Source organism: Dermacentor andersoni, chromosome 6 (assembly GCF_023375885.2).
Source record: "Dermacentor andersoni chromosome 6, qqDerAnde1_hic_scaffold, whole genome shotgun sequence".
NCBI classification, from domain to species: Eukaryota; Metazoa; Arthropoda; class Arachnida; order Ixodida; family Ixodidae; genus Dermacentor; species Dermacentor andersoni.
In genome coordinates this window covers 85,766,893-85,792,039 of record NC_092819.1, presented here as the reverse complement: position 1 = coordinate 85,792,039, position 25,147 = coordinate 85,766,893, and the positions used below count along the sequence as shown (strand labels likewise).

Genomic DNA, 25,147 nt, shown 5'->3' with positions numbered 1-25,147 from the left:
AATGTCCTCTTTTCAAGCGAAGCTTGTAATGGCGCACAAGTCGCGTTGTCGCGGTCACGCAATTAAACCCAATTGCTCCCAGAGAAGAGCAGCTGCGGGAAAGGGTGGTTTGATGAGTTGACAGCTGCGCCGGCGCCGGAAGCGAGTCATTAGTACAGTGTACTAGAATACGGTTAAGTGGTGCGAGAGGCTGGGGCGGCGCATGCTTTGCAGTCAGGCGCGCGACGACGAAAAATGCTGCGGCGGCGCTGCGATTGAAGTAGATTAGGCCGCATCAAGGTCGCGCCGTTGGAAACTGCTGGTGATACTTCTCGGAAGGGTCATTCGTGCTACTTTGCGCGCTGCTGTTCGCAATCAGACCGTGCAAATGGTGTGTATAATTGGCAATGGCATGTATTCATGCCTTAGGAATAGATGTCTTTCTTTCTTGCTAATTCATTTTATTTATTTTTAATGCCGCTCGGTGACTGCGCGTGCATTGCGGCCGCAGTGTCGGCTTTCATTCGACTATGTTATTGTACAGTTCCCTTTGGAGAACAAATATTTTTATTGTACTTCAAGCAGCATATATCTCTCGTGTGTGTTTTCGCGCATATAGTTTTCCATCAGTAGGCGTTGCGAAACGCAGACAAAGAAATTGGCAGTGGCTTAGCTCGGCTATGCCAGGATATAAGTAGCGAAAGCTAAGGCATGGCATGGTTAGCCTTGGTTAATCTTGATTGCAAGTCCAGGTTAGTCTGGTTGTCTAGCTATGTTGCGGCGTTTAGCCAGTCATTCGGCGCGCTATTCGTCTGTTTCCTGGGCGATTTGTTTCCTCTTCATCTCGTTCCGATGTCGATTCCAGGCCTCCTCCTGCTTATCAGAATTGTCGCCGTCCATACTGCCGCCTCAGCCGTGGTTGCGGCGCACGCGAGCTCTCCTTTTCAATCCTCCGACATGTTATCAGGCATGCGACGCAGCTGGCGAAGCTAGCGGAGGCGAGCGCAACGACGAGGAACGTGGTGTGACGTCATACCAAACGGCGGCGGCAGAAAGGCGCGGCGCTGCGCAGTGGTGACTAGGGAGCGAGAGAGACATAGAGAGAAATCTCCGCAGCGAGGCGCGCGTTGTGACGTCATGTGCCTCCTCGGAGCTCCGCCACGGCGAAATCGCAAGTTCGCGGCCAGTAAAGCTTTTGCTTTAAAAACATACGCAAACTTCTTGCTTGCCGTTTCAAACAAATAAAGCATAACTGCCACACCCTGCACCCTCTACTTAGATCTACGGGAACTGTTCTTATAGAAAAAAAAAACTGCAGTGCAACATTCCATTCATGTTCCCGTCTTCCGCGCGTAACAGAATGCGCAGAAATTAACAGGGGATCTTTTATTGCGGCCGGACCTCGTGTGCCGAAAACAGCTTTAGGCAGCCGTTATATATGCTAATCTCTGGCCCGTAAGTAGTGTGAAGTTTTTTGTCCAGTCCATGATTAACAAAAAAAAACCCAAAAAAAAGCGGCGCGGTAGCCTAATTATGGCTACATAGTGGATATGGCGTTGCGCTGCTAAACTCGAGCTCACGGGTTCCAGCAAGATAGTGGAATTCGATGGGAACGAAATGGAAAAACACTCGTGTACTTTTGTTTAGGTCCACGTTAAAAAAACCCCAGGTGGTTAGAACTGAATGGGGTGCCTCATAAGCACATCGCCAGATGTAAAACGCTAGAATTTGACTTAATTAAGAAAAAACAAGCAAAAGATAGAAGGTAGCTGCGTCTTTCGGCTTTTTTTTAGGGGTTTAAGCGAAATAAAATATTCTGAGTCTGATTTCTGAGAAAAACTTGTTACGCTTTGCTTATATTTCCTGCCTAAATGTACTGCCGTTCCCGACTGTACGTCCGCTCAACTAAGTAGCTTCTGTAATAATGGGCAATAATGAAGCATTTAAAGTATGGTATGCCTCACATACACGTGGAGATAGTTGTAGATCTGGTGTGTTCGTTGAAGAAGATTAGTGTGGCACTACATTGGGCACTCAGTTTTAATGGGTTGCAGACAAGGTGATACTGTAGAAAAAAATGCATTCGACAAAAAACGGCGAGAACTCGCCCGTGAAAGGGCTTGCCGTCGGCGCACCAATCCAGCCGTTAGAGCCACCCGAGCCCAGGCAATCCGACAGCAATGAGAAGAAGATTCGAAGCTGAGAAAGCGGGAGGCCGAAGCAATCCGGTACCGTTACCTGTGGGTTACTTATCCGTGACAAAGATCAGGTGCACGCAGAACAAGCTTCACTTACCCCCATTCTACGGTAGGGGAAGATTTCGTCATTTCTTTTGCCTTATTTAATCAAGGTGGGGCCCGTCAGCTTAGCAGCAGCCAATTCCTCATGGGTGATTTAGAGAAATGCATGCATAATTGGCGTCGCACTGCTTCCGTGACCATCACGTTACGCGGTTCAAGTGCGTCAGCAGTCAGGCGGCTGGTTGCTGGCACGTTCGTTGCGCTCCTGTTGTTTTTCTGAGCCTCCTTGGTGTTATATATCCCTAGAAGTGTCATGTCGCGTGCTTGACCCAGTGTTCGCGAAAACCTATAATGGCGATAATCAGTATCGGAATAAAATTGACCTCTCCGTTGAACAGGGGCGCTAGAGGCTTATCACCGCGCTTAATGCGCTGACGGCTTACCGCTCAGACGAAATAAAGAGCAAGAAAAGCACACTGACATAGTTGTCGTTTTGTTGAGGCAAGCAGCGCGATGAATAATACGACAGAAAGGCAGACGGACGCAGCTTCGTGCCCTTCTTTCTGCCGTGTTATATTTTTGAACTGCTTGCCTAAATAATGAAATACCAACTGGCTCAGTAAACCATCATTCTAAGATAGTTCTGACCTTCGAAAACGTCGCCTTATGTTCTCTTTGCAGGTGCAACGCCCTCGCATTTCTGCTCCCCGCAAGAGCCAGGAAAAATCAGCATAGCGTCCGCGATGGCTGTGGACGTGAGATATCCACGAGGACCCTTGTACAGAGACATAGACGGTTTCAGGCTGAACGCCTACGTGTCGGTCGACCTTTATCGTTCAGCGTTAGGGTACAAGCCGAGAGCGGACGACGTCTTCATCGCGACGTTTCCCAAGAGTGGGACGACATGGACGCAACAGATCGGCTACCTCATTCTTCACGACGGATCGCCTGCTCCCGACGGAATGGACTTCTTCAAGACCATGCCCTTCTTGGATATGTTCGGTGCCGAAGACGTAGAAAAGATGAAGCGACCGGGTCTTATCAAGACACACCTCCCCTATAACCTGGTGCCGAAGAGTGCCTCCGCGAAGTATGTGTACGTCTGCAGGAACCCAAAGGACGTATGCGTATCGTTTTTTTACCACACCAAGGGTTTCGTGGCGTACGACTTCGCGGACGGTAAACTCGAAGACTTCTTCGACGTTTTCGTGCAAGGCGCGACCGATTTCGGCGAATACTTCGATCACGTCCTCTCCTGGTACGCTCACCGCAACGATTCCAATGTGCTGTTTATGCACTACGAGGACATGAAGACTGACACAAAGAATCATGTACTAAAGCTCGCTGCTTTCCTTGGCGACGAACACCACCGCAAACTTGTCGAACACCCGGAGGCACTGGACCGAGTGATCGAGCTCAGCGGAATAGATTTCATGAGGTCCAAAACGGGTGCCGACATAAAAGCGTTCCTTACCAGGCCGCTGGACAACGAAAAAGACGTGTGTCCTGGTCTGAACTACTATCATGATATGGCGATGAGATATCCCAAAACAGTGGGTTTTATCCGCAAGGGTGTGGTACGAAACTGGAAGGAGCACTTCACGCCTGAAATGAACGCGGAAATGGAAGCAAAGATATATCAGAGGCTTGCCGGCACGGACATTATTGACGTCTGGAAGAGGCACGGTATCCTATGAACGAGCGTTTTTCAGGTATTTTTGAAACCAAAGTTCTGACTGTGCACACCCGGTAGGTCCCAGCAGTGCTTCTTTAATCCTTCTTTAATGCGTGAAATGCGAAGGTTGTGGGATCGTTGCCCACCTGCGGAAAGTTGTTTGTTCATCCACTTTCTCTACAATTAATTTATCGTTTGTGTATTTCATTTATTACGCATAAGTAATTTCCCCTATGTTGTCCTTGGTGTCAGTGTTTGTTGGCTTCTTATGATATGAGAGAGAGAGAGAGAAACAACTTTATTCGGTCCACTATAGACGTAAGCAAGCCCCAAGTCACCTGGCTAGGCCCACTCGGGGACCATCAGGTGAAACCTGACGGCCCTCTCGCGAGCCCTCTGGACTGCCAGGATTTGAGAGGTCTGATCCTGGGCCTTAATTAACTTCATCCTTTCCTCTTGAGTGAAAAGGGGACCGGCAGAGGCGCAGCCCCACAGGACATGTTCGAAGTCCGCATAATCACCACACAGAGGGCAGTCCGGGCTTGGGAACCGTTCGGGGTACATTGTGTGCAGCGCCGCGGGGCTCGGGTAAGTGCTTGTTTGCAGAAGCCTTAGAGTGACTGCCTGGGCCCTGCACAGCGAGGAGTGCGGCGAAGGTAGGAGTCTTCTTGACAGATAATTATATTTGCAGATTTCGTTGTACGAGCAGAGAGGCTCGGGTCGCCCAGGAGAGGACGCGTTGCCCAGCGCACGGTCAGTCAAACCTCGTGCAGCCGAGTGCGCCTCCTCGTTGGGGTTGATCGAGGCACCCTCAATGGTTCCAAGGTGCGCAGGGAACCAGGCCAAAGAGTGATGTTTCATGTCTTTGGCACTTTGGATGATACGTAGGGCCTGGGGAGCCACCATTCCCATCTGAAAGGCCCTGACAGTGGCCTTGGAATCAGAATAAATCCGGTCATGTACACTGTCCGTTAATGCAAGAGCAATAGCAACCTGCTCTGCAACGCTGGAATTAGAAGTGCGGACGGTAGCGCAGCTAAGGATTTTAGAATCACCGTCGATGACCACTGAGGAGAAGGCTTCTTCTTGAACATACGAAGCAGCGTCTACGAAGCATGTTCGGTCCTTGTTCAAGCGGGCACTGGCGAGCAGAGCTTTACCCCTGGCTCGTCTTCGTCCTTCGTTGTAGGTGGGATGCATATTTCGTGGCAACCGGTGTATGTAAATCTTGGACCTTACGTCGCTAGGCAGCTTCACAGCGTCGAGACTGACGAGCGTGGGGTTACGTCCCAGCTTGCCAAGTATGGCTCCGCCCGCTGGGGTACCGGAAAGTCTGACAAACTGGGAAAATTCTTGGGCTTCAACGATTTCTTCGAACGTGTTGTGAATTCCCAAATTGAGGAGGTCTTTTGTGTGCGTTCGGATGGGAAGGCCGAGGGCAAGCTTGAAGACTCTTCTGATTAGGGCATTGATCTTGTTGCGCTCCGATACGAGCCAGTTGTGCATAGCCCCTGAATAAGCGAGGTGGCATAACACGAAGGCGTGGTTAATCCGGATCAGATTGTCTTCCTTGATATGACAAATAAAAATTGGACCCCTCGGTAAACCCCCTTTCTTCCAGTTTACACCCTAAGGGTGTGAGTTATGGATATAATTACACCCTTTTTCACTTTAAGGATGTAAATTATTTTACAGTGTATATCAGGAAACGCGTTCGAAATTCGTTTAAAAAGGGAAAGGTGCGATAATGAAGCGTTTTCTGCAAGCTTCATTTAAGCACAGGGGTATGCCTTTGAAAAGGCCTCAGTTTATTAATCAGGAAACTGATAAGTAAATTAGACTAATTGACCTTTTTAGCCGAAAGAATCCGAAGTGAGCCTAAAGACGTTGGCTACGCGCTCATCTGGTGAGGCGTAAACTTGACTTCTACTTAGGGCAGATAGTGACCGCGGATCCGGATCATGAGACTGAAATAATCAGAAGAATAAGAATGGGCTGGGGTGCGTTTGGCAGGAATTCTCAGATCATGAACTGGCGGTTGCCATTATCCCTCAAGAGAAAAGTGTATAATAGCTGTGTCTTACCAGTACTCACCAACAGGGCAGAAACCTGCAGGGAGGCTTACGAAAAGGGTTCTACTTAAATTGGGGACGACACATAGAGCTATGGAAAGAAGAATGATGGGTGTAACGTTAAGGGGGGTTAAGAAGAGAGAACATTGGATGAAGGAACAAAGGCGAGTTAATGACATCTTAGTTGAAATCAAGAAAAGAAAATGAGCATGCGCAGGGCATGTAATGAGGAGGGAAGATAACCGTTGGTCATTAAGGGTTACGGACAGGATTCCAAGAGAAGGGAACCGTATAGCAGGGTGCGGCAGAAAGTTAGGCCGGCGGATGAGATTAAGAAGTTTGCAGGGACAACATGGCCACAATTAGCACAGGACCGGGGTAGTTGGAGAAGTATGGGAAAGGCCTTTGCCCTGCAGTGGGCGTAGCCAGGCTGATGATGATGATGAAACTTCAACAGTCATGAGCGACTGCTAAGGCCGCGGCAGTAGGGTTCTGCCGCAGTTAAGTTTAGCCTTTCTGGGTGAATGTGAGGAATAATGATTACGTTGCATAAATACGTCGCATCAGATTTTTGCGTGCCTAGAACCAGTTATGAGCTCCTCGGACCACAGCCTTCAGGTCTTGCATTAGGATCAATCGTTTGACTTCTTCGGGTAAAAAAGTAAATTGCCAAGTGGTTATATATACGGGTCTGAGTTCTTTTCCGAGTCATTTTAGAACGTACTATGCCTCTTCGGAAAAAGACAAGGGTAGGAAATTGTTTAATTATATCATCTTTCAGATTTTTACACCATATCGAATGCCATTTTATGAAGCACTCTGCCTATGCTTCCTATACTGTGCATAAATTCAGAAGTCGATCAATTGATAATTAAACGTGCGATGTCGCTCCTCTCCAATCACGCGACCAGTGAAGCAAAGTAGGACTAGGAATAAAATGAAGGCTAACAGAACGGACATGGACAAAGGTGTCATGTGATCATCACGCACATCGGATTGACTTGGCCACTAGACGCCACCGAGCGGCGAAAATGTTTCGATTTCTACGTACCATTTGACATCACAGCATTAGCGTAGAGCCAGAGACGCAGATACAGTGCACTGCAGATTAGCACTGTAGATGAAGCCAGCCATGGAAAAACATCGCAAAAAAAATGATATCGAAAGCGAGAATGTTTATGACAATTCGAAGGGCAGTGCTCTGCTTTTCGAAGCCAGATGATGGTGTCTGAAAACCTGCAGTTATAGTAGAAGTTCTGCAGGTAAAGAGGACCCATGCATAGCATGTGGAAATGGTGCAGAAACTGATCAGCATATTCTGTATGCTAGAGTATCCATCCAGCGATGTGGACGCAGTTGGCTTGACCGATATATGAGACCTTAAGGAACAGCAGGGGCAACAAATGAAACCGTGACTTTGGGTCAGAGACAGCTGGAGTATTCGTGGCGTAAAAGCGTAAAGAATATAAAGAATACAAATAATATAAGAATATTGTTTTGGGAAATGTTTATTATATCAGGTTCGATTGTTTGGTAACACGAACGAGGCTTAGGGTCGATTCACAACATTCACTAGTCTAAGCAATAGCAAGGCCACTGGTATGTGGCATCTTCAGATCAAACCAGTAAATTACACTATAGAATTGATTTCTCGTTGTTTGAGACATATATTTACTATCTCTGTCTTATGTTACGTATTTCCCTGAAACATGCACTGCGCAAATATTTTAGTATTATTCACAAAAAGATGATAGGGTCGACCTTTCCAACTATCACCCAAAATCAATTGATTTTGTTCTTTCAATTAAAGAGATGTTAAAAATAATTCTGAAGAGGCTTTGGTATTTATTGACGAGTACAATATTTTCACTCTGGGCCAATATGGATTTGGCAAACATTGAGCTCGCATTGTTTTCTGAAAAATCAATCATACCTGAAGTTAGTCAAGTGATAACATTGTTCTCATTGTTTTTCTAGATTGTACGAAGGCCATTGGATTGCGTTAATCACAGCATACTTCAATAATTGCAGCACTACGGCACCCAAGGAAAAGCCTTGCCCCTATAATGTCCTCATGTCAGTGATGGCAGCACGCTACTTTCTATTAATCACTCCAAGAGTAGAAAATGCCCTTTCCACAATGGCGCTAGAAACTGGCAAAACTAGGAGTGTGAGCGCGCACCGGAATAGCACTGGCCGTTGCACTGCGTGAAGCCTCCAGACTGAAAAGGAGTCAACACTGTTCAAAATCGCGTAACTTTGATAGCTTCAAAGGTCATCTATGGGTTGCAGCATATCATCCTTGCCAAGGAGTACCAGCCTAAAGATGCGCTCGTAGTGCGTGAAGAAAGTCGGCAGCTAAGTCATGACATTCGAATTAACGATTTCACTCCTAAACGAAAGAGATTAGCTTGACCACTTCATTTGGTCGACAAGATTCCGTTCACCAGCCTGCGACCGCTTTCTTTAGTAACGGCGGCGTAGTACTCGTGCAAGTGTCCTGGTGCGGTCATGACCGCCTAGCAAGTCTAGAAGACTCGAAACATCAGCAGCGAAATTCATCTCTGCTGGATCGCGCCACTCACTGAGCAACGCACGAAAACAAGCTCCTAGTATTGTGTAAACTTGGTACGCTAATGTTCTCTCTGCCTGAAGATCCTTAACTAATGGCATCACAGTAGGTGAATTCGCCTGAAGGAACCTCAGCTTGATCAGTAAGTCAGCCATCTCATTGAGTGATGAAGCAAGCGCCTTCGACTTCTCGCAATTTTTTTTTTACTGTTAGCGTCTTCGGTTTTCCAGAAAGGCACTGTTGCTTGTCACTACTTCAGGATATCTTCGAAGGCTTGATGAAATGAAACGCACCGAGGTGGACTCGCTGTAGAAAGAGCTTCGATCTTCATGCCCACGCTTTGGCATGCGATACGAAACATAAGTCGCAGTTCTTGCGATGACTTTAGAATAGCTGGAAACGAACGACAAAATAATAAACGATCTTAAATGACCTTGTCCTGAGTCCTTAGTCAAGAACGCTGCCCCGTAGGTGGCACTGATCCTTGAAGAACTCTGTCTTACACACGGGGCTGGAGAATTCCAAATCTTTGTGAAGCCTCTGCATATACAAGGCGAACCGTCAAAATAGGCTTCGCCTCCTCTGCGTGTAGGAGGCGAAACTGAACTGCAAAAAAAATACCACTGGTATGCACTTCGTTTTATTTCGGTTTAAACCGAAGACACGGAACCCTACAAATAACTTGCCCACCTTCCTGCTGTTTCCAAGAGACAAATGGTTTTCAAAGCTTATCTCTCTCTCCGCTCGTTGTCAGCAGCAAAGCTAAAAACTAGGACGTGCGCAGCATGAAAGACTCGTGCCGTGCGAGGGGGCAAAATATACGCTGATGTGATCACTTTTGTGATAACCTAAGCAAGAATGAACAGAATCCCTGGAAGCCCATTCAGGCATGACATTTATCTTTATTTGTAAGGCGGCTTGTGGACCTTGTTCGCTAAGTGGCGAGATAAGCAATCTCGCGTTTTCTAGAGCGTGGCTAGCGGCACGTAAGAGCAACGTCTACCTCGTGTTTCGTCGAAGACACCTGACCTCAACAGAAAAATGAACTTTTTTTCACACATTACAAAGTGGGACGTATATATTCCACTGTCCAACAAAATGTGAAAGGTTCATCTATCATAAATTCTGTCTTGTGGGTGCTTCGAAGTCATTGTGAACCAAGTGACACGACGGAAGAGGCCGAAAGAACACAAGACACCGCGTCGGAACAGCCGCCTACATCGATGCAACACGAAAACAAACATCTTGATACTGATGATTTATTGGCATCCCCTTTGAAATGGGACGGCGACAAATAGTCTTCTAGCCTGCTTGAGCTAATCAGCTGTGCTACAGACCCTTATCAATGTATCATTTTTGTCAACTTCTCCTTAATCTTTCTTCCCTTCCTTAACATCTCTATGCCTACCTTGTGCTGTAACCTATGTCTGTAACGCAACCGGCCCTATTAATCTCCTCGCTGCTCTTTTTTTTTTTCAACCAATACCCTAAACATTTCTTGCTCATCTCGACTGCTAACCGGTCGATGTTTCCGTCCACTTTAAATCCAAGCGCTTCTGGAAGGTGTACGTTACCTACGGGTCTCACTGGGTGAATCCCTTCGCATTATAATAGGATGTGCTCAGTGGTCTTCGGATTTTTGCTGCAGCATACACATGGCTCATCTCCTTGCAGACATTTGCTCATACATGCCTTTGTCCTCAGACAAACAGCTAGGGCCTCAAATAGCAAGGCACTACCTTAAGGAGCGGTGCTTGCGCCACCTATCGTCGTCATGAGTTACTGCTACACTCAGCGCCGACAGTCCCAGTGTCCCCTTCTTGCCACCGTACCCAAACACGCAGAAAAAAAGCATTCGTTGTGTGCAGGAGACGTTGGCATCATGGGTGAGTGCGGTTGCTCCTTTTCGCTTATCCATACGAAAAGAAATGACAGCGCTTTTTTTTTTTTCTCAGTCTCTTCCTCTACAGCCAGTCGCCGCCGACGACGACGACCGCACGTGACGTCACCCCACTAACCAGTTGAAACTAACCAGCTCAGGTTCATGCAATAATTGCTGCGTTTATATGAATTCAAATGAACTGTATTGTATCCATGTTGAAGCGTATCGAATACCATGCAAATCAGGTTGCTTACTAGGAAGGCGTATCGCATCAAATGCGCTACAAAGGGGTGGTTTCAGATGGGAAGTGCGAATTTCAGCTGCGCATATAAACAGAAGCATGTCTTCCCGTTCAGCGTGAGGTCGTGTGACCTCCGAAGCCACAGATGAACATCCTTCACTCTTCATTGCCCTCACGGAGACAGCATGCTGTCCACGTGCCGTGCATCTTGAAGCTCAAGTGTGCCAATCAAATGTCTGCGCTATTTGGCGAATCCAAGGGCGGCTTGCACGAACATTTAAGACCGAAAATAATAACGAATTTAAGAACACCTTCTAGTGCGGACTAGGAGTCGTCTAGGGAACATTTAAGAAGGCGTTTATTAAGTTCGTTATTATTTTCGTTATTAACTGTTCGTGCAAGCCGCCCCAGGTCACTCTAACAGAAAGCGTCCAGCATTACCATGAGATTTCATGCGCCACACAGACAACTGTGAGAGCCATGTAGAGCCATGCCGGAGCACACACTGACTCCGTGCTAAGGCACTGCAGCAGGGAGGCCTCTAGCATGCACCATCCTTTCATCCCACGTGACAGATGAGTTGGCGACCATTAAAAGGACACTAGAGCGAAAAATTATTACTGCGAGGCTGGCTATGGCTACGCTCCGGAAAAATTGTGGCAGCGAACAAGAAACCGCCTTGCGACAGAGCCAACTTTCTCGCGAATTCTCTTAGCTCTCAACCTAATGCAGGTATCTTGCAAAAAATCAAACTCAAATTGGCCACCAGGACGACTCTATCATTACGCCGAGTTTCGCTTACTTCTCTTAATTAGTTCACAGTGAAGTTGTAATTGTTACGGAATTCCCGTCTGCTGTCAATACACGAGCATCTACGGAGGGAGTATGGCTACAGAAAACGCCTGTAACTCTTGTTTCATCGAAGCTATCCCGAAACAAATTCTATGACAATTAGCCGCTAAGACGATGCTAACATTACGGCAAGTTCCTACTTTTCGATATTACTTAGTTCACAGCGAAGTTGTATATACTGTGGAACTCTTGTCAGCTGTCAATACATGGGCTTCTAGGGAGGGAAACGGACATCCCCATGTTTGTCCGCTAGAATAAAACTGTAGTCCTTCCAAGTTTCGTTCAGCTAATTAGCTAGGAAGTATGCTCAATGGCAAGCTACAAACGCGCGTGTTTTGTTTAGTGCACTCCTTTAGACTGCACCGCGGTCAACGCATGTCGTCGCTCGCGTCGAGACACGGTTTAATGGCCGGCCACATTCGTTTAAACGGTGCCTCATCGCAGCTGCGTCGATCACACCTGCGTCTTTAGAGCGGCGTCGTAAAAGACCTTCGGTAATTGCTCTGTGTATGCATGACGGAGCGCGTGCGTGCCTGATAAGGCGCGTACATATACATAATCATACGTGTAGTTACATATCAACAAAACTCTATACCAACATAAGTTATGCCACCATGGCAGCTTCGCTGGTCAACCGCCTTCACAGGGCAGAATAGCTCCTCAATTTTGTTTTAAGCTGAATTAGTAAACTACTTTTCCACAATACCAAAAGAGCACACTTGTACGTAACGAATTACGTGTAATCAGTTAAATATTTTGGTAATATTGTGATTTAACGATTGCTGTGTTTACTCGGTAACGCTCGCTGTGACTCAATCACTCTGTTTCCAGTAACCAATTACATGTAACCAGTTAGGTTATTGTCACGACAAACTGTAACAAACGATGTAGCTTTAAGAATCTGAATTCGGCGAACGCTACAGTAGAATGCCCGTGGTCGCGCCAGGCAAATGCGCCTTGCAAATGCGCACGTTGAAACAGGCAAACCCCCACTGGCTCTGCATTTGTTTCCTCATCTTAACGCTCCACTAGATGTTGACCGATGAATTGAACAGGTGTTGGTCCATTTTAATAGCGAAGACCACTTAGAAAGTCAGAGCCAGAAAATTAGAGCCAACGATTTTTTTTTTTTCAGTTTTTCATTGGCCCACCCGGCAGCGTCTCCTCCAAGTCCCAGCAGCAATGAAGCGCTGCACACTGTAGAGGATTCCGATGCAGAATGGAATGGAGAATATTTCGTCAAACAGCAGAGGATGACTGTCCGTGCTAGATGGTCATGGCTGACGATGACCTGGGTGGCCCATTCGGTGGCCTGGACTTGCGTGTCCAGATCGGAGCTAGCCAACACGGCCTGCGATCGCTCAAGAGAAAGCACTGGTAATAGTGCCACCGGCAGTGGCTTTTCATAGCTTTCCCAGAGAATAGGGTCATAAGTGGCTAACTCGGCACAAAATCTACATACCGGGTCATAGTCCCCGGGACACATGAGTGATAATAGATAAGGGTTCAAAAAGAAGCGCGTCTGAAGACGTCTCCAAGTTGTCTCTTGCGCCTCATCCAGCGAATTGCCGGGTGGAGGAAAAATGCATCTTCCCAATTTGTAGTGATTGGTTGTCATGAAAGGAAGCCAGCCCATCCCATCGAAGGGCTCGTGGGAAGGAACAAGCCCCGATTCAGTTGACGAAACCTCAAGCCTTATTGTGAGCCGCTTCCGGGATTTGCCGAGGGGGCTGGAACCCAGATGATCTCAATTTCCTTGGCTGAGTGACTGGCCTGAGCCAGGCTGTGCCGCGCCGCCTTTGAAATCCTGCCCCGGGCAAATTTGCGGATGGATAATTTGCGATCGCTGAATATTACATCAGCCTTTGTGCTAAATATGGCTAGTGCTATCGCCAGTTCTTCCGCGGTCTCGGAGGATCTTGGCTTCACCGTACCAGAGACGATCAGACATCCACGCGCACGTCCACCACTGCCAGTGCAAACGCTTCGTCCCGTGTGTATTCCGCAGCGCCCACGTATACCGCTCCTTCACACCAACCGTTTTTATTGTTTTAGTTCTACTACTGAATACCATTCAGCATCATTAAGATAGTGGTAAGGACCCACGCAATCTCCGCTTGAGAAATTAAAAGACCCAGGTGTTGCTGTATCTTTTAACCTTCTCCTACTAGGTATCGCGAATTGTAATGAAATGTGAAGCGGGGGATGATATTTATCTGGCTTAACAAGGGGAAAGTCGCCACAGGACACATTCACAGCTTCTGCGTTACTAAGGCATATGTCTAGTACATCGCCACAATAGTTCAGAGTATTGTTAGATTGGCGCAGGGATGTAGAAGGTATAAGGTCAAGTAACAAGTTTGCACTTGGCAGATAAATAAAAATGGGTCGAAATTTCACCAATTTGCCGGGAAATGCCAGGCGTAATAAGATCACCAATTATGAGTATTTTATGGTTAGCATGGGCCGATATAATATTTTCAATAGTGGCTAGATGTACATCTCAATATTCATGTCAGGCGCAACATAGAAATGCCCTACTAATAGCTTTTTACTACCAGCACCAAAAATCTCCGCCCAGACACATTTCGTTGTACATTCAAATCATGGCGCCAAACGGATCTGATTGATTGATTGATTGATTGATTGATTGATTGATTGATTGATTGATTGATTGATTGATTGATTGATTGATTGATTGATTGATTGATTGATTGATTGATTGATTGATTGATTGATTGATTGATTGATTGATTGCAATCAGGACCCCACTGCCCCTTGACTTCGGTGAAGAAGGATCGCGATCTCGCCGGAAAACTTGGTAAGTGGGCGGTAAGTATGAATTAGATGGTATTTCAGGCCACAACTAGGTCTTTAAGGCAATGATGGGGAAACAAGGTGAAATGACGTTGAAAAAAAATTCGCTCACCTTTGTGCGTAATCCACGAACATCCTGATCGAAAACTCTGAAATCACTGATGCTTCTTTTCATCTTGCTGAACATTTTTCAGTATCACAGTTTCGTAAAGTTGACCTCTGAAAGGCTCGCAGAAGCAAGAGCGCGCCCACAGTGAAGGATCCCTTAGGCGCTGATAGCCGTCCTCATTAGCAGACACATGAAATGACGCGTAGAAATCGTACTTCGCTTTTAGTCGAGTGAAGGACAGGGGCTTTGCACCAACTGCTGATAGGTAAGCGGCGAGCTCTAAAGGATGGGTGTCAGGCACAAGCTTTGTCACAAAGATAGCCCGAGGGAGCACAGAGCGAAAAGCAGCAACCATACCAGCGGGGTCAGAGCAGCCAGCACTCAGTGCTGACTTTCGCTTCAATGTTAGCTGACTGGCAAGCGACAGGTCCACTGAAGCAGGTAGGCACAGCAACTGGTCAGCAATGGGAGCCTTTGACGAAGCAGGCCGATCCAGTGCAGGAGGTAAGCGCGGCAGATGGTCAGCGGTATTCGGCGAAGCCGTCCGCACAGCATTCGTCGTTGCCTTGGACGGGCGTGCCGGTGGCGCAGCAGTAGAAGTGGACGATGACGGCTTGCTATCTTTGACAAGCTTTGCTCGCAGAACGCGCACCTCGGCTTGGAGAGCGCCCATAGCTTCGGCTTGCTGTGCGGATGCCTGCGCGCTTTCCCTGTGCAACCGTGCGTTATCATTCCGCAGCTGCGCCACTGCATCGCTGAGGTAGGATATTCCCTCAAGCGCCTGAAGGAGAAGGCCGCGAAGGCTGGTCAGGTCAACGACCGCCTCGGAATATGTCACGTCGGGAGACGCGGCCACCGATGGAGAGGCTAACGTGTGAAGCCGCTAAGCCTAACCGCAGAAATGTCGGCGTTCTGGCACAAGTTACAAGTGAATGCCTGCTCGCCCGACTTCAGCAACTCGATGTCGCTGTCCGGCCACGCAGTAGTACACTTCGCGTGTGCATGCTTTCCGCAATAAACACAGTGAAAGAATTGCTGTTTGCGGAAAAAAGGCCGGTAGCACAAAATACAGGTGTCCCGACTCGGCGCCATTTTTAAATATAACAATAGCAATAATACCTATTGATACATAGATGCGTCGATTGAGGTAAAACGCACCCCAGCTTCGCCGCTCGTCCTTCTTCACAGATTGAAAGCGCTGATTACTTGTTTTCAATGCATTTCCTCATACATCATCTATTGTTGAGCCATAACAATTTACTTAGTCATTCTACCACCCGCTACCTTATTAACGCTAACATGCGGTTGTGTCTTCCGCATGACCTGTCCAGCAAGGTTGCTTCATTCATTCCTTAGTTTTGCGCCGTATCAGTTAACTCGGCCAGACTGCAACGCTTCTTGTAATCAGTATAGGTTCCACGGGATCACTTGCGCCTACGTACCGTTGCGCACGCAGTGCCGTTATAGCGGCCGGTGTGCGATTCCTAACCGGCGTATACTGAGAATTTCCTATTGCTGTTCCTTGCCTTCGACGAGAGGGCAGCGCCTTTCGCACGTGCTGCACGATGACCGGATGAAAGATTGCGTTTGGTGCATCTTGCCTCGCGTAGAGCCGCGTCGCCTGCTCGTTCACTGTGGGCTGAAGGTAACCACTCGCTCAGGCAACGCTTGCGGCCGGCCTTAACTGCATATGGAAAGGCAGTGTCGGACTTCACGCAGAAGAGACAAGTTTCCGCTACCCGTGTAACAACGAGCCTCCACAACCACTGCGTAGACACGACCACGCCCGCGCTTCTGAGAAAACCCTGCCGAAACAAAGTTGTCAAGGTGAGTGCGATGACGCCAGGCTCAAGTGTGTTCTTTCAACCTGCACGCCCAGCGTTCGGCAGTAAGCCAGTCGCAGCATTTTACTTCTTTATTCCAGTTCGTTTATTGTTTCGTTCCCTCGTTTCACCTCACCGCGTTCTTGCGGTAAAATTAACAACTGCGTCCGCGCTTCCGAACCCTGTTCCTAACCGGGGTTCGATACGCTTCTCGGCGCTTTGTTGCCTCTTGCGCTCTCCGAAAAAGCAGGCACCTGGTGTCGAGGCATGGCATTGCGCATACGCGTCCTTTATTGCTCGTGTGCCTGCAAATAAGCCCACTTTTTGCCAACCAGCTGTCGGAAATGTGCTGATTGCAGAAGATTTCGGCTGCATCAGAGACGTATGTATGCAAAATGACCAACTGGAAATGATGCTTGCGGACTATCTGGCAATCCTCAAAAAGCAGTTTCTGCCGTAATTTTTTTGCCATGCCTGTACCACGCGGGTGAACGCAAAAAGCTTTTCTTTCAGTGATTTAATTTTCTGAATATGAGGCCCGCGCGGGCGCGCACTTTCGCCACGTGGAAGATTGCTTTCAAGACCCACGAGCGCTGGCAACGCTACCTTACGGCGTCCGCCAAAGGCGTCTACTACGGCTTCCGCGATTCGCGTGGATAACGCCGTAGTAGACGCCGCGGTTGTCTCCACTCTGTACGGAGCGGCGGCCTAGCAGAACCTTCAGATACCCTGGCAGCTGCCGGAAAAGAACGCCCCTCCTCCCTAGCGTCGCTGACCCACCTTGCCGCCTTGCCACGCGAGCCACAGGAGAGGGCACGCATCCGTGCCGCGTTCCTCGCACGCGCACGCGAGATTGAACCGCTTTCGCCGACTCACACGCTTTAGCTCATACGGAACGTCACGGCGACGCCGATAGCGACGGCAGAAATGCGCCTGGAGTGTCCATATATTTGTTGTCTCAATAAAAAGTCACAGGCCTGCGCGGCGCACGCAGCACAGTCACGGCGTAAGCTGGAGAAACAGCTCCATAGGAGCTCCATATTAAGCAGAATGCACTAGAGTATTCTTCCGCCGAAGTCTTTTATCGTCGTTTTCGTGAGAACGATCAGAAATGTTCGCCCGGCGTCGACATCTAGCTACGGCTTGTGATGCTCTCCGCACTGCGGTCTACTGAACGTGACGTTGCCTAGTCCACGCGAGTTCTGCGATTCACTTCTTCAGACCCCGTTCGTAGCTTGCGAGTACGTGACATAAAGTGCACCGCAGCGTAAGCACAGGTATCGAGGCTATAGGTTGCGCACACGTCACATCTCTTGACCTGGGAAAACACGGGGAAGGCGGGAGATGGACATTCAAGACGATGAGCAAAACGACAACAAGGCGAAAGCAGGAGCCAACGTTTCGACAAGTGGACTTGGCTTCTTCAAGGCTTGTCTTCCTTGAAGACAAGTCCACTTCGCGAAACGTTGACTCCTGCTTTCACCTTGTTCTCGTTCTGTTCATCATCTCTTGACCTGTGGCACGACACAATGATCTTGATGATGACTATGATAATAACGATGATTTATTGGAATGCCCTTCGATACGTGGCGGTGACAAATAGTCATCTAGCCTGCTTGAGTTAACCAGGTCCGGCTACATGCAACTGCTACATGCAACTGCCACAATGCCACTGCAATGCAAAGTTTGCATGCATCGACACTACGCGACGCGCATATCGCATCGCGTGACGAGCGGAACGTATGAAGGCTGCTGATGATGATGATTTATTGGCATACCCTTTGAAACGGGCCGGTGACAGTCACCTATAGTCGGGTACAAGTTTAGAGAAAAGGGGAGGCCCCGCCCAGATTACCGAAGCGCGACAGCAGATTGCTTCCGCGACTGAAATAGTCCCGCTCAAAAAACTGTGCTTCTAAAACGCGTAATTCTCAGTATAAATAAAGAGTTTTGTATTTTGATGTCTCGTTTGGCAGAGCTCTCGTGATCCGAATACTACAGCACATGCCGGATCACGAGAGAAAAATAACCCGCGCCTTCTACAACGCTGCGCGTCGTCTGCTTTTTAGCTTCATTGCAAGGGACAAAAGTAGAAAGAGCAGCTCTGCACGGCTTTTGCATTGGTTTACGGGTGAACGGCACATTTTCTAGTCATATTCCGAGCTTAAAATGAATCAGTTGCTATTCAACAAGTACTTAAGAAAAACAATGCATTTATCTGAACCCTTACACACCTTCGGCGAGAAGACGATTGAAGCAGGAACGGTACAAAAAATGCTGCCTTCATCGCTTTAGATAAATACTCTTCGTTTTAAATAGCAGAATATTTATATATTTTCGTGTGTATTTTCAGAAATTTGTTTTCAAGAATGTGATAGGTTTCTTGTTTTCGTTCCATCTCACTTTTTCTTTTAAAGCAACACAGTACACGAACATATCCGCCGCTATCAGTAGGCACCAGACTTGGGCAAACTTTCTCGTCGTAGTTTCATTTTGGAGCAAAACAAAACACCATGGAACGAGCACGCAGGATCTTTGTTTGTAGCGATGTGTCGTCATGGGATCCTGTTTTCAGACGAAGCGTAGCGCAGCGTCAGCGATGCTTGCTGCAATCTTTCGTCGCTGGATCACGGCTCACAATAAATGCACGTGGCACAAATGGTGCATCGCAAGCTCGCAATAATATTTCCGGCATGGTAGACCACCCCAAACAGTTTGGGAACCTACTCTGACGAAAGGTTGACGCGCACGACTGATGCGACACGGCCCAGTTCGAGGCGCGGGCGGCCATCTTTTCCATCGGCGGGATCAGCAGCCGTCTGGCTCATGACGTCAGTCTAGAGTGCGTGCCCATTGGTGGAGGTTCGTGTGCATACGCCTTGGAGGAGTAAACGCACCTTTCTTCTAAAGTTGTGCCCGACTATAGCCTGCTTGATTTAATTAGGTATGCTATATGTGTATTTCACGCATGTATGGCGCGGGCCTGTTGCCTTTTTCTTCCTCCAGACAATGCAACCATTTTTTGGCCAACCCTCTAGTGCGTAGGAGCCTGGCTATAGCTGCGACGGGCACCGAACACCGGCGGCGGTGCCTGCAGCGGACAACGTCGCCCACCCAAACAGCTATTGCAATGAGCCCATAACAGCGTAGGATGGATGGATGGATACTTTCTTGTACGTACGGCAAGGTTAAACACGACCCGGGCTCAGGTCTCCCACGGAGGAACGTCAAGGCCCTGCCTCAACGCCGCCTCACGGGCTTGCTGTACTGCCCACGTCTGGATTCCGAGGTCTGAGCTGCGCAGAGCGGCGGCCCACTTCGACGACAGGGTCTCTGGAGCAACTGCCATCCTTCCTACAACTACATTGCACTGCCACAGCATGTGTTTGAGTGTTGCTGGTCCTTCCTTGCACAATTTGCATGTGTCGTCCTGATGCTTAGCTGGGAAGATACGTTTCAGACGGAATGGATTAGGGAAGGTGTTCGTCTGGAGTTGTCTGCCTCCTGCCTCCTGTTCAATTTGGGACACAGCGGTGGGTATATCCTTCTGGCGTTTAGATATGCACTGGTTAGTTATGTCGTTGTATCTGGTGAGCCTGTCCCGTTCTGCGCGAGGAGTGTTCGCTATCGTGCGAGAGGCGTTGCCCTGTTCGGTGCGGCGGGTCATGTATCGCGCCGTCCGGTGCGCCGGACGGCGCGAGACAAGTGCGTTCTCAATTTCGCCGTCTTGTCGCGGTCCGCCCAAATCCTTATATCGTCTGCTTACGCCGTAAGAATTCTTTGCAATACGCGTGTGGAAAAATGTACCATCGTTTCTCTTTGTTCTCATGCTGTTCAGAAAATTTAACCACTGCTGTTCCGTCATTTCTAGTCGAGATCCGCTTTCAACCGAATGCTCCGGACGCTTTGCCACAATCGCACGCCGCCCCCTCAAGTGGCGCCACTTGTATTGAAGGTCGGAGCCCGCGTTGTACGGGCACAGCTAGAGCATGTGGTCCAAGGAGCAGCATGCGTGACCGCATTTGGAGCACGACTGCGGGAAGTTGGGGTCTATCCAACTATGCGCTCTGGGGGTGAGGTAGGACCTCGTCTGTAAGAGCCTGAAAGTAACGGCCTAAGCCCTGTTCAGTTTCGGGATGGGAGGAGGGAATGTCCTCCTGCTGTGTCTGTAATTCGACGTAATTTCGCGATATGTGGTAATAAGATTTTTGAAGGGGCTATCCTGCGAGAGAGCTGGAACGTTAGCTCGGGCGCGGTTGGTGATTTCACGCGCCAGGCCGTTGGCCCGCTCGTTAGGGTTGCAACCCGTTGGTTAGCTATATCGTACACGTGGGCCGGGAACCAGGCTCTGATATGACCTCCACTTTCTTCGCCCTCAGTAATACGAAAAGATATGTTGACTATGCCGGCTACGTGTTAAGAAACTAGCGCGGACGACCTTCCCACAACCTTCGCATTTCGCAGGAGAAATGCGAAGGTTGTCGGATCGTTCCCCACCTGCGGCAAGTTTTTTTTCAGCCACTTTCATTTTCATTAACTTATCGTTTCTTTTTTTCATTTATTAAGCACAAGTAATTTCCGCTATGTTGTCCTTGGCGTCAGTGTTTGTTGGCCTCTTGTTATATGATTAAGAAAAAAATGGGGCGCCTCGGTTAACCCCCTTTCTTCTCGTTTTCTGAAACACCTGGCACATACGCCACTGAGCGACGCCCAGAGCTTGCGCAATTAAAGATCCGATTCCCACAACGGCGCTGCACATTCCAGCCTTTATAGTCACGTAAAAAATGAATCAGCGTCAGAAAGCACGTGGGTTCAACGGGTCCAACACAGGGAGCGTAGTGTGGAAAAGACGAGCGCTCGTATTGTTATCTTCCCAGTGTGTGTGTGTTAAATTGCGCTCCTTCTCTAATAGCCATACATTGTTTGTTTGTTTGTTTGTTTGTTTGTTTGTTTGTTTGTTTGTTTGTTTGTTTGTTTGTTTGTTTGTTTGTTCGTTTGTTAGTTACTACCCGCTTACTCGCATAAAAGAAAAATAGCAAGGAAAGAGACATGCCGCATATTTCACAAACAGAAGTGCGACATAGTCAGGCCAACTGGAGTTTTCTGTCAAGTTTAACCCGCCCAGAACAAAATGGGCGTGTTAAATGGGCGGTGTGCATGGTCCGCCGGTACGGCAGATGAACCATGACCGGTAAATTTCGACTGCATGATTAGCTTGCCTTCACGCTTCGAACACGCTGTGCTTTGTCATACTAACCTAACCTCATAGTATAACCGTTAACGGCTATTAGCGATCTTGCGATAAGGGCGGAAATTTAGTGCAGAATGAATATGGAAATTTTGGGAAGGATAGGGTTTAAGCCGGACAAGGATAAAATGGGGCTTTGTTTCTTCGTGGTTTGATTACGTACAGAAAAGCAATTCGCCTAGTGCTGCAATTAGATTTTCCCGCTAATTTTCGCAAATTATCTGTTTTCAGGCAACCCCAAAAGGCGCCAAGTTCTCAGCTGCATATTCTTTTGCAAATCGAAAATGGCCGTTGTCGACGTACGCCTCCCCAATGGCCCACTGTACCAGGATATGGACGGCGTAATACGGCTAAGCCGAAACTTCACAGTGGAAACACTGCGTTCCACCCTCACTTACGAGCCACAGCCAGACGACAAGTTTGTCGTCACGTTTCCCAAGTGCGGTACCACGTGGACGCAGCACATTGGCTTCTTGATCTTCAACAAAGGTGTTCCACCGTCCAGTGGCCTGGAGTTCTTCAACAGAAGCCCCTTTATCGAAATGCTCGGCGCCGACAGTGTGCGGGACATGACACGTCCCGGAGTGATCAAGACGCACCTTCCTTACCACCTCATGCCCATGCACCCACAGGCCAAGTACCTCTACGTATGCCGCAATCCTAAGGACGCTTGCGTGTCCTTTTTCTACCACACACGGGGTTTCACCGGATACGAGTTCGCCAACGGCAAGTTCGACGACTTCTTCGAGATCTTCGTCTCCGGCGAGACCGACTACGGGGACTACTTTGACCACGTCCTCGGTTGGTACGAGCACCGCAACGATCCGAACGTCCTCTTCCTGCACTACGAAGACATGAAGGCCCAGCCGCGAGAGAGCGTGCTCAAGATTGCCGAGTTCTTCGACCAAAGCTATCACAAGTTGCTGCTGGACAACGAGGACGTCCTCCAGAACGTGATCAAATACAGTGACGTCGAATCCATGAAGAACTACGCCTCGCGGAACTTCACCAACTTCTTCACAAAGCAAATAGAAGGAGAAGCCCCCGAAGGTCTCAGAGTCTTCCACGAAGCTTCGCAGAAGAATCCTTCCACTGCTAGCTTCATTCGTAAGGGCATCGTCGGAGACTGGAAGAATCATTTCTCGCCTGAACAAAACGCCAGGTTGGAGAACAAGATTCTGGAGCTGCTAGGCGATACTGACTTGGTGGACACCTGGCGAAAGCATGGTGTTAAGTAGCACTTTCACGAAACCATCGAGACAGCTTCCATAAAGTGTAGTGGCATTGCAAACAGCTTGACGCTCAGTGGAGCCGCCTGTGGGTTTTGCCAAGTCTCTGCGGGAGCCTTACTGAACCAGAGTCCTTTTTCTTCGAGGACGAGATATACCCCGTTATGTGGCAGAGGATTATAACACGACTACTATCACCGTAATACAAAGCCTACTGCGGCAGCGTTGAATAGTATTTCTTTAAGTTATCGTAAGGTGGCCGGCTGCACCGTTAAACGCCGTACCATTCTCCTTGCATAATTGGTGGATGTGTGGTGTCAGAAAATTGTGTAATAATTTCGGTGAGATTAACTAGGAACTCTACTGATGGCATCAACTCACATAACGCTTTGGTTGTTACAGAAATGTGTGCCATTAGCCCATCTTTCACTGCTTCATACTCGGTTTTTTTTTTAATATAACAGTATTCCGTGAAGCAAAAGCAATTTCGTGCTAACACTTCTCCTTATGTGTTCTACAGGAAGCACACCCATCAGCGTATCCAATTCGTTCACATATAACCAAATAGTTGCTTCGATAACTAACTATCATGTAAACCAGAGTGCATTCCCGCGCGATGCTAGCAATATGCGTTAGCATACACCGATGCGCGGCCCTGCAAAGTTCGGTGTGGATGCATGTGTGCTGCAGAGAGCGAGGGTACGGAACCTTGTGCGAACGTACAGCATAGTGTGTATCACGCTATGCTGTAAAGCACCATTACTTAATGGCCTACATGAATGCATTTATTACTGCATTAACTGTATTTGCATATCAACACCGGTCTAGTGTTGGTGTCAACTTTCTACCATCGCCAATTGGAATTCTTGCTTTCCATGCTATTCTCGTGTGGTTCAACTAATATGTTGATCTTGTTCTTCAGTGTGCGGCGTGCTCTTATAATAAACAGGTGTGCTAAAGCCAGTATGTATGCCCGTTTCCTAAGCACTTCTCGACAAGGGTGTGTAGTGTTGACAGACGTGCTCGACATGTTAGGTGCATTCACAAGAAGCTGTAATGAATATGGGAGGTATAGATGCACCGCAAAGCAGAATGCTAGTATTGTTCAGCGTTCAGGCAGTTGTAAATGATGTCCTCCTCTACTGCACTCCTCCTTTGTGGACTGTTTCTTAACGGTGGCGGGAGTACGAAATAGTAAAGGAGCGAAAGGTAAGTCTAACATCCACAAGACCTTTTGAAAAAAATAATTTTATTCAAAGTATCGAAGCTTGACCTGTCTTAACTCCTAAGGACCACGATATTTTTTAATGAATTCACTAGTTTGAGTCACGATGGACTTGGGTTAAAGAGACGCTCACTCGTGTGGAACTTCTGGAGAAGTGGAGCATGATTTGCCATTGACAGGGGCGGCGGTTACACACACCCGTTCAACGGGGACCTTTCTCTGTTTTAACATCCGTTAAACGGAACGGTATCCCAATTCATGTACCATGCAGGCAAAATAGGTATTCATTGGATGGGAATTGAGCACTTGTCCCACCCTGTCTGCTGAGCTGGTATGCCGTCAAATTTAAGCACAGCAAATCTCCGAGACCGCCGCCTGGTTAACACGAGCTTTTCAGTCATACATAATACCGATAGTAGGATTGTGTGATTTCCTACACAACGCCACTTTTCCAGTCCCTTAAAGCGTTAGACATGTTTCGATTTACACACATTGCTACAAGGATCGCGACAGTTCACAGCGCTGCATTTATTCACTTTGTTTGGACAGAACACATTAAAGAATTGCCTGCGGCAGATAGCGCAATGCTACTCTTGAGCTGGAATTCTTGAAGACAGACATTACTCGCATGAGCAATCGAAATACATCTCCTCCCAAAGTTTCACTAATTACATATTCGCCTACTATACGGCACATAATCTTAACGAACTGTAGCCGGCGAGATTGTAACGTGCGCCATCTTGGAACGACGAAATACATTGCTGTTCCAGTTACTGTTTGGCCTTACTGCGTAAAAACGCGTTTTGTTTGAAATGTGAGTGGAAGAATAATGCATTTTTATCGTAACTTTGGCGGCGCATATCTTGAAACTTCTGCCATCTTCAGGATAATTTTCAAGTAGATATTCACTGCAAAGTCAGCGGCTACAATGAGTAATTTGCAATGTGCGGATTAAGTATTTTGCTAGAAACTTAATCTGTGACATTTGGTTAATTACCCAATCTTCCATTACGATTCGCCGTGCAAGTAAGATTCCCCTCCTCGAGCCATCCATTTCAAGGACTATATTGGCGCTATCTGCCAGAAGCAATTCTGCAGCGAAGCTGTTTTGGCTAGGGTACCGTGCATTTTTCGCGTCCGTCAACAAATCTGAGTGAGCGAAACTTATCATCATCATCAGCAA

At 48.0% G+C, this 25,147-nt stretch overlaps 2 protein-coding genes across 2 annotated transcripts; both read left to right on the top strand.

Moving 5' to 3' along the window:
• Positions 1-2,908: 2,908 nt before the first annotated feature.
• Positions 2,909-4,165, top strand: LOC126522512 (sulfotransferase ssu-1-like). The gene has a single exon (XM_050171273.3). It carries the CDS (start codon positions 2,963-2,965, stop codon positions 3,914-3,916), a length of 954 nt encoding a protein of 317 aa, XP_050027230.2. The 5' UTR covers positions 2,909-2,962; the 3' UTR covers positions 3,917-4,165.
• Positions 4,166-15,892: 11,727 nt separating this feature from the next.
• On the top strand, positions 15,893-23,705 carry LOC126522513 (sulfotransferase 1C4-like). Its single transcript, XM_072288530.1, has 2 exons — positions 15,893-16,266; positions 21,742-23,705. The coding sequence occupies exon 2, from the start codon at positions 21,795-21,797 to the stop codon at positions 22,746-22,748; it is 954 nt and encodes a 317-aa protein (XP_072144631.1). The 5' UTR covers positions 15,893-16,266; positions 21,742-21,794; the 3' UTR covers positions 22,749-23,705.
• The last annotated feature ends 1,442 nt before the right edge of the window (positions 23,706-25,147 follow it).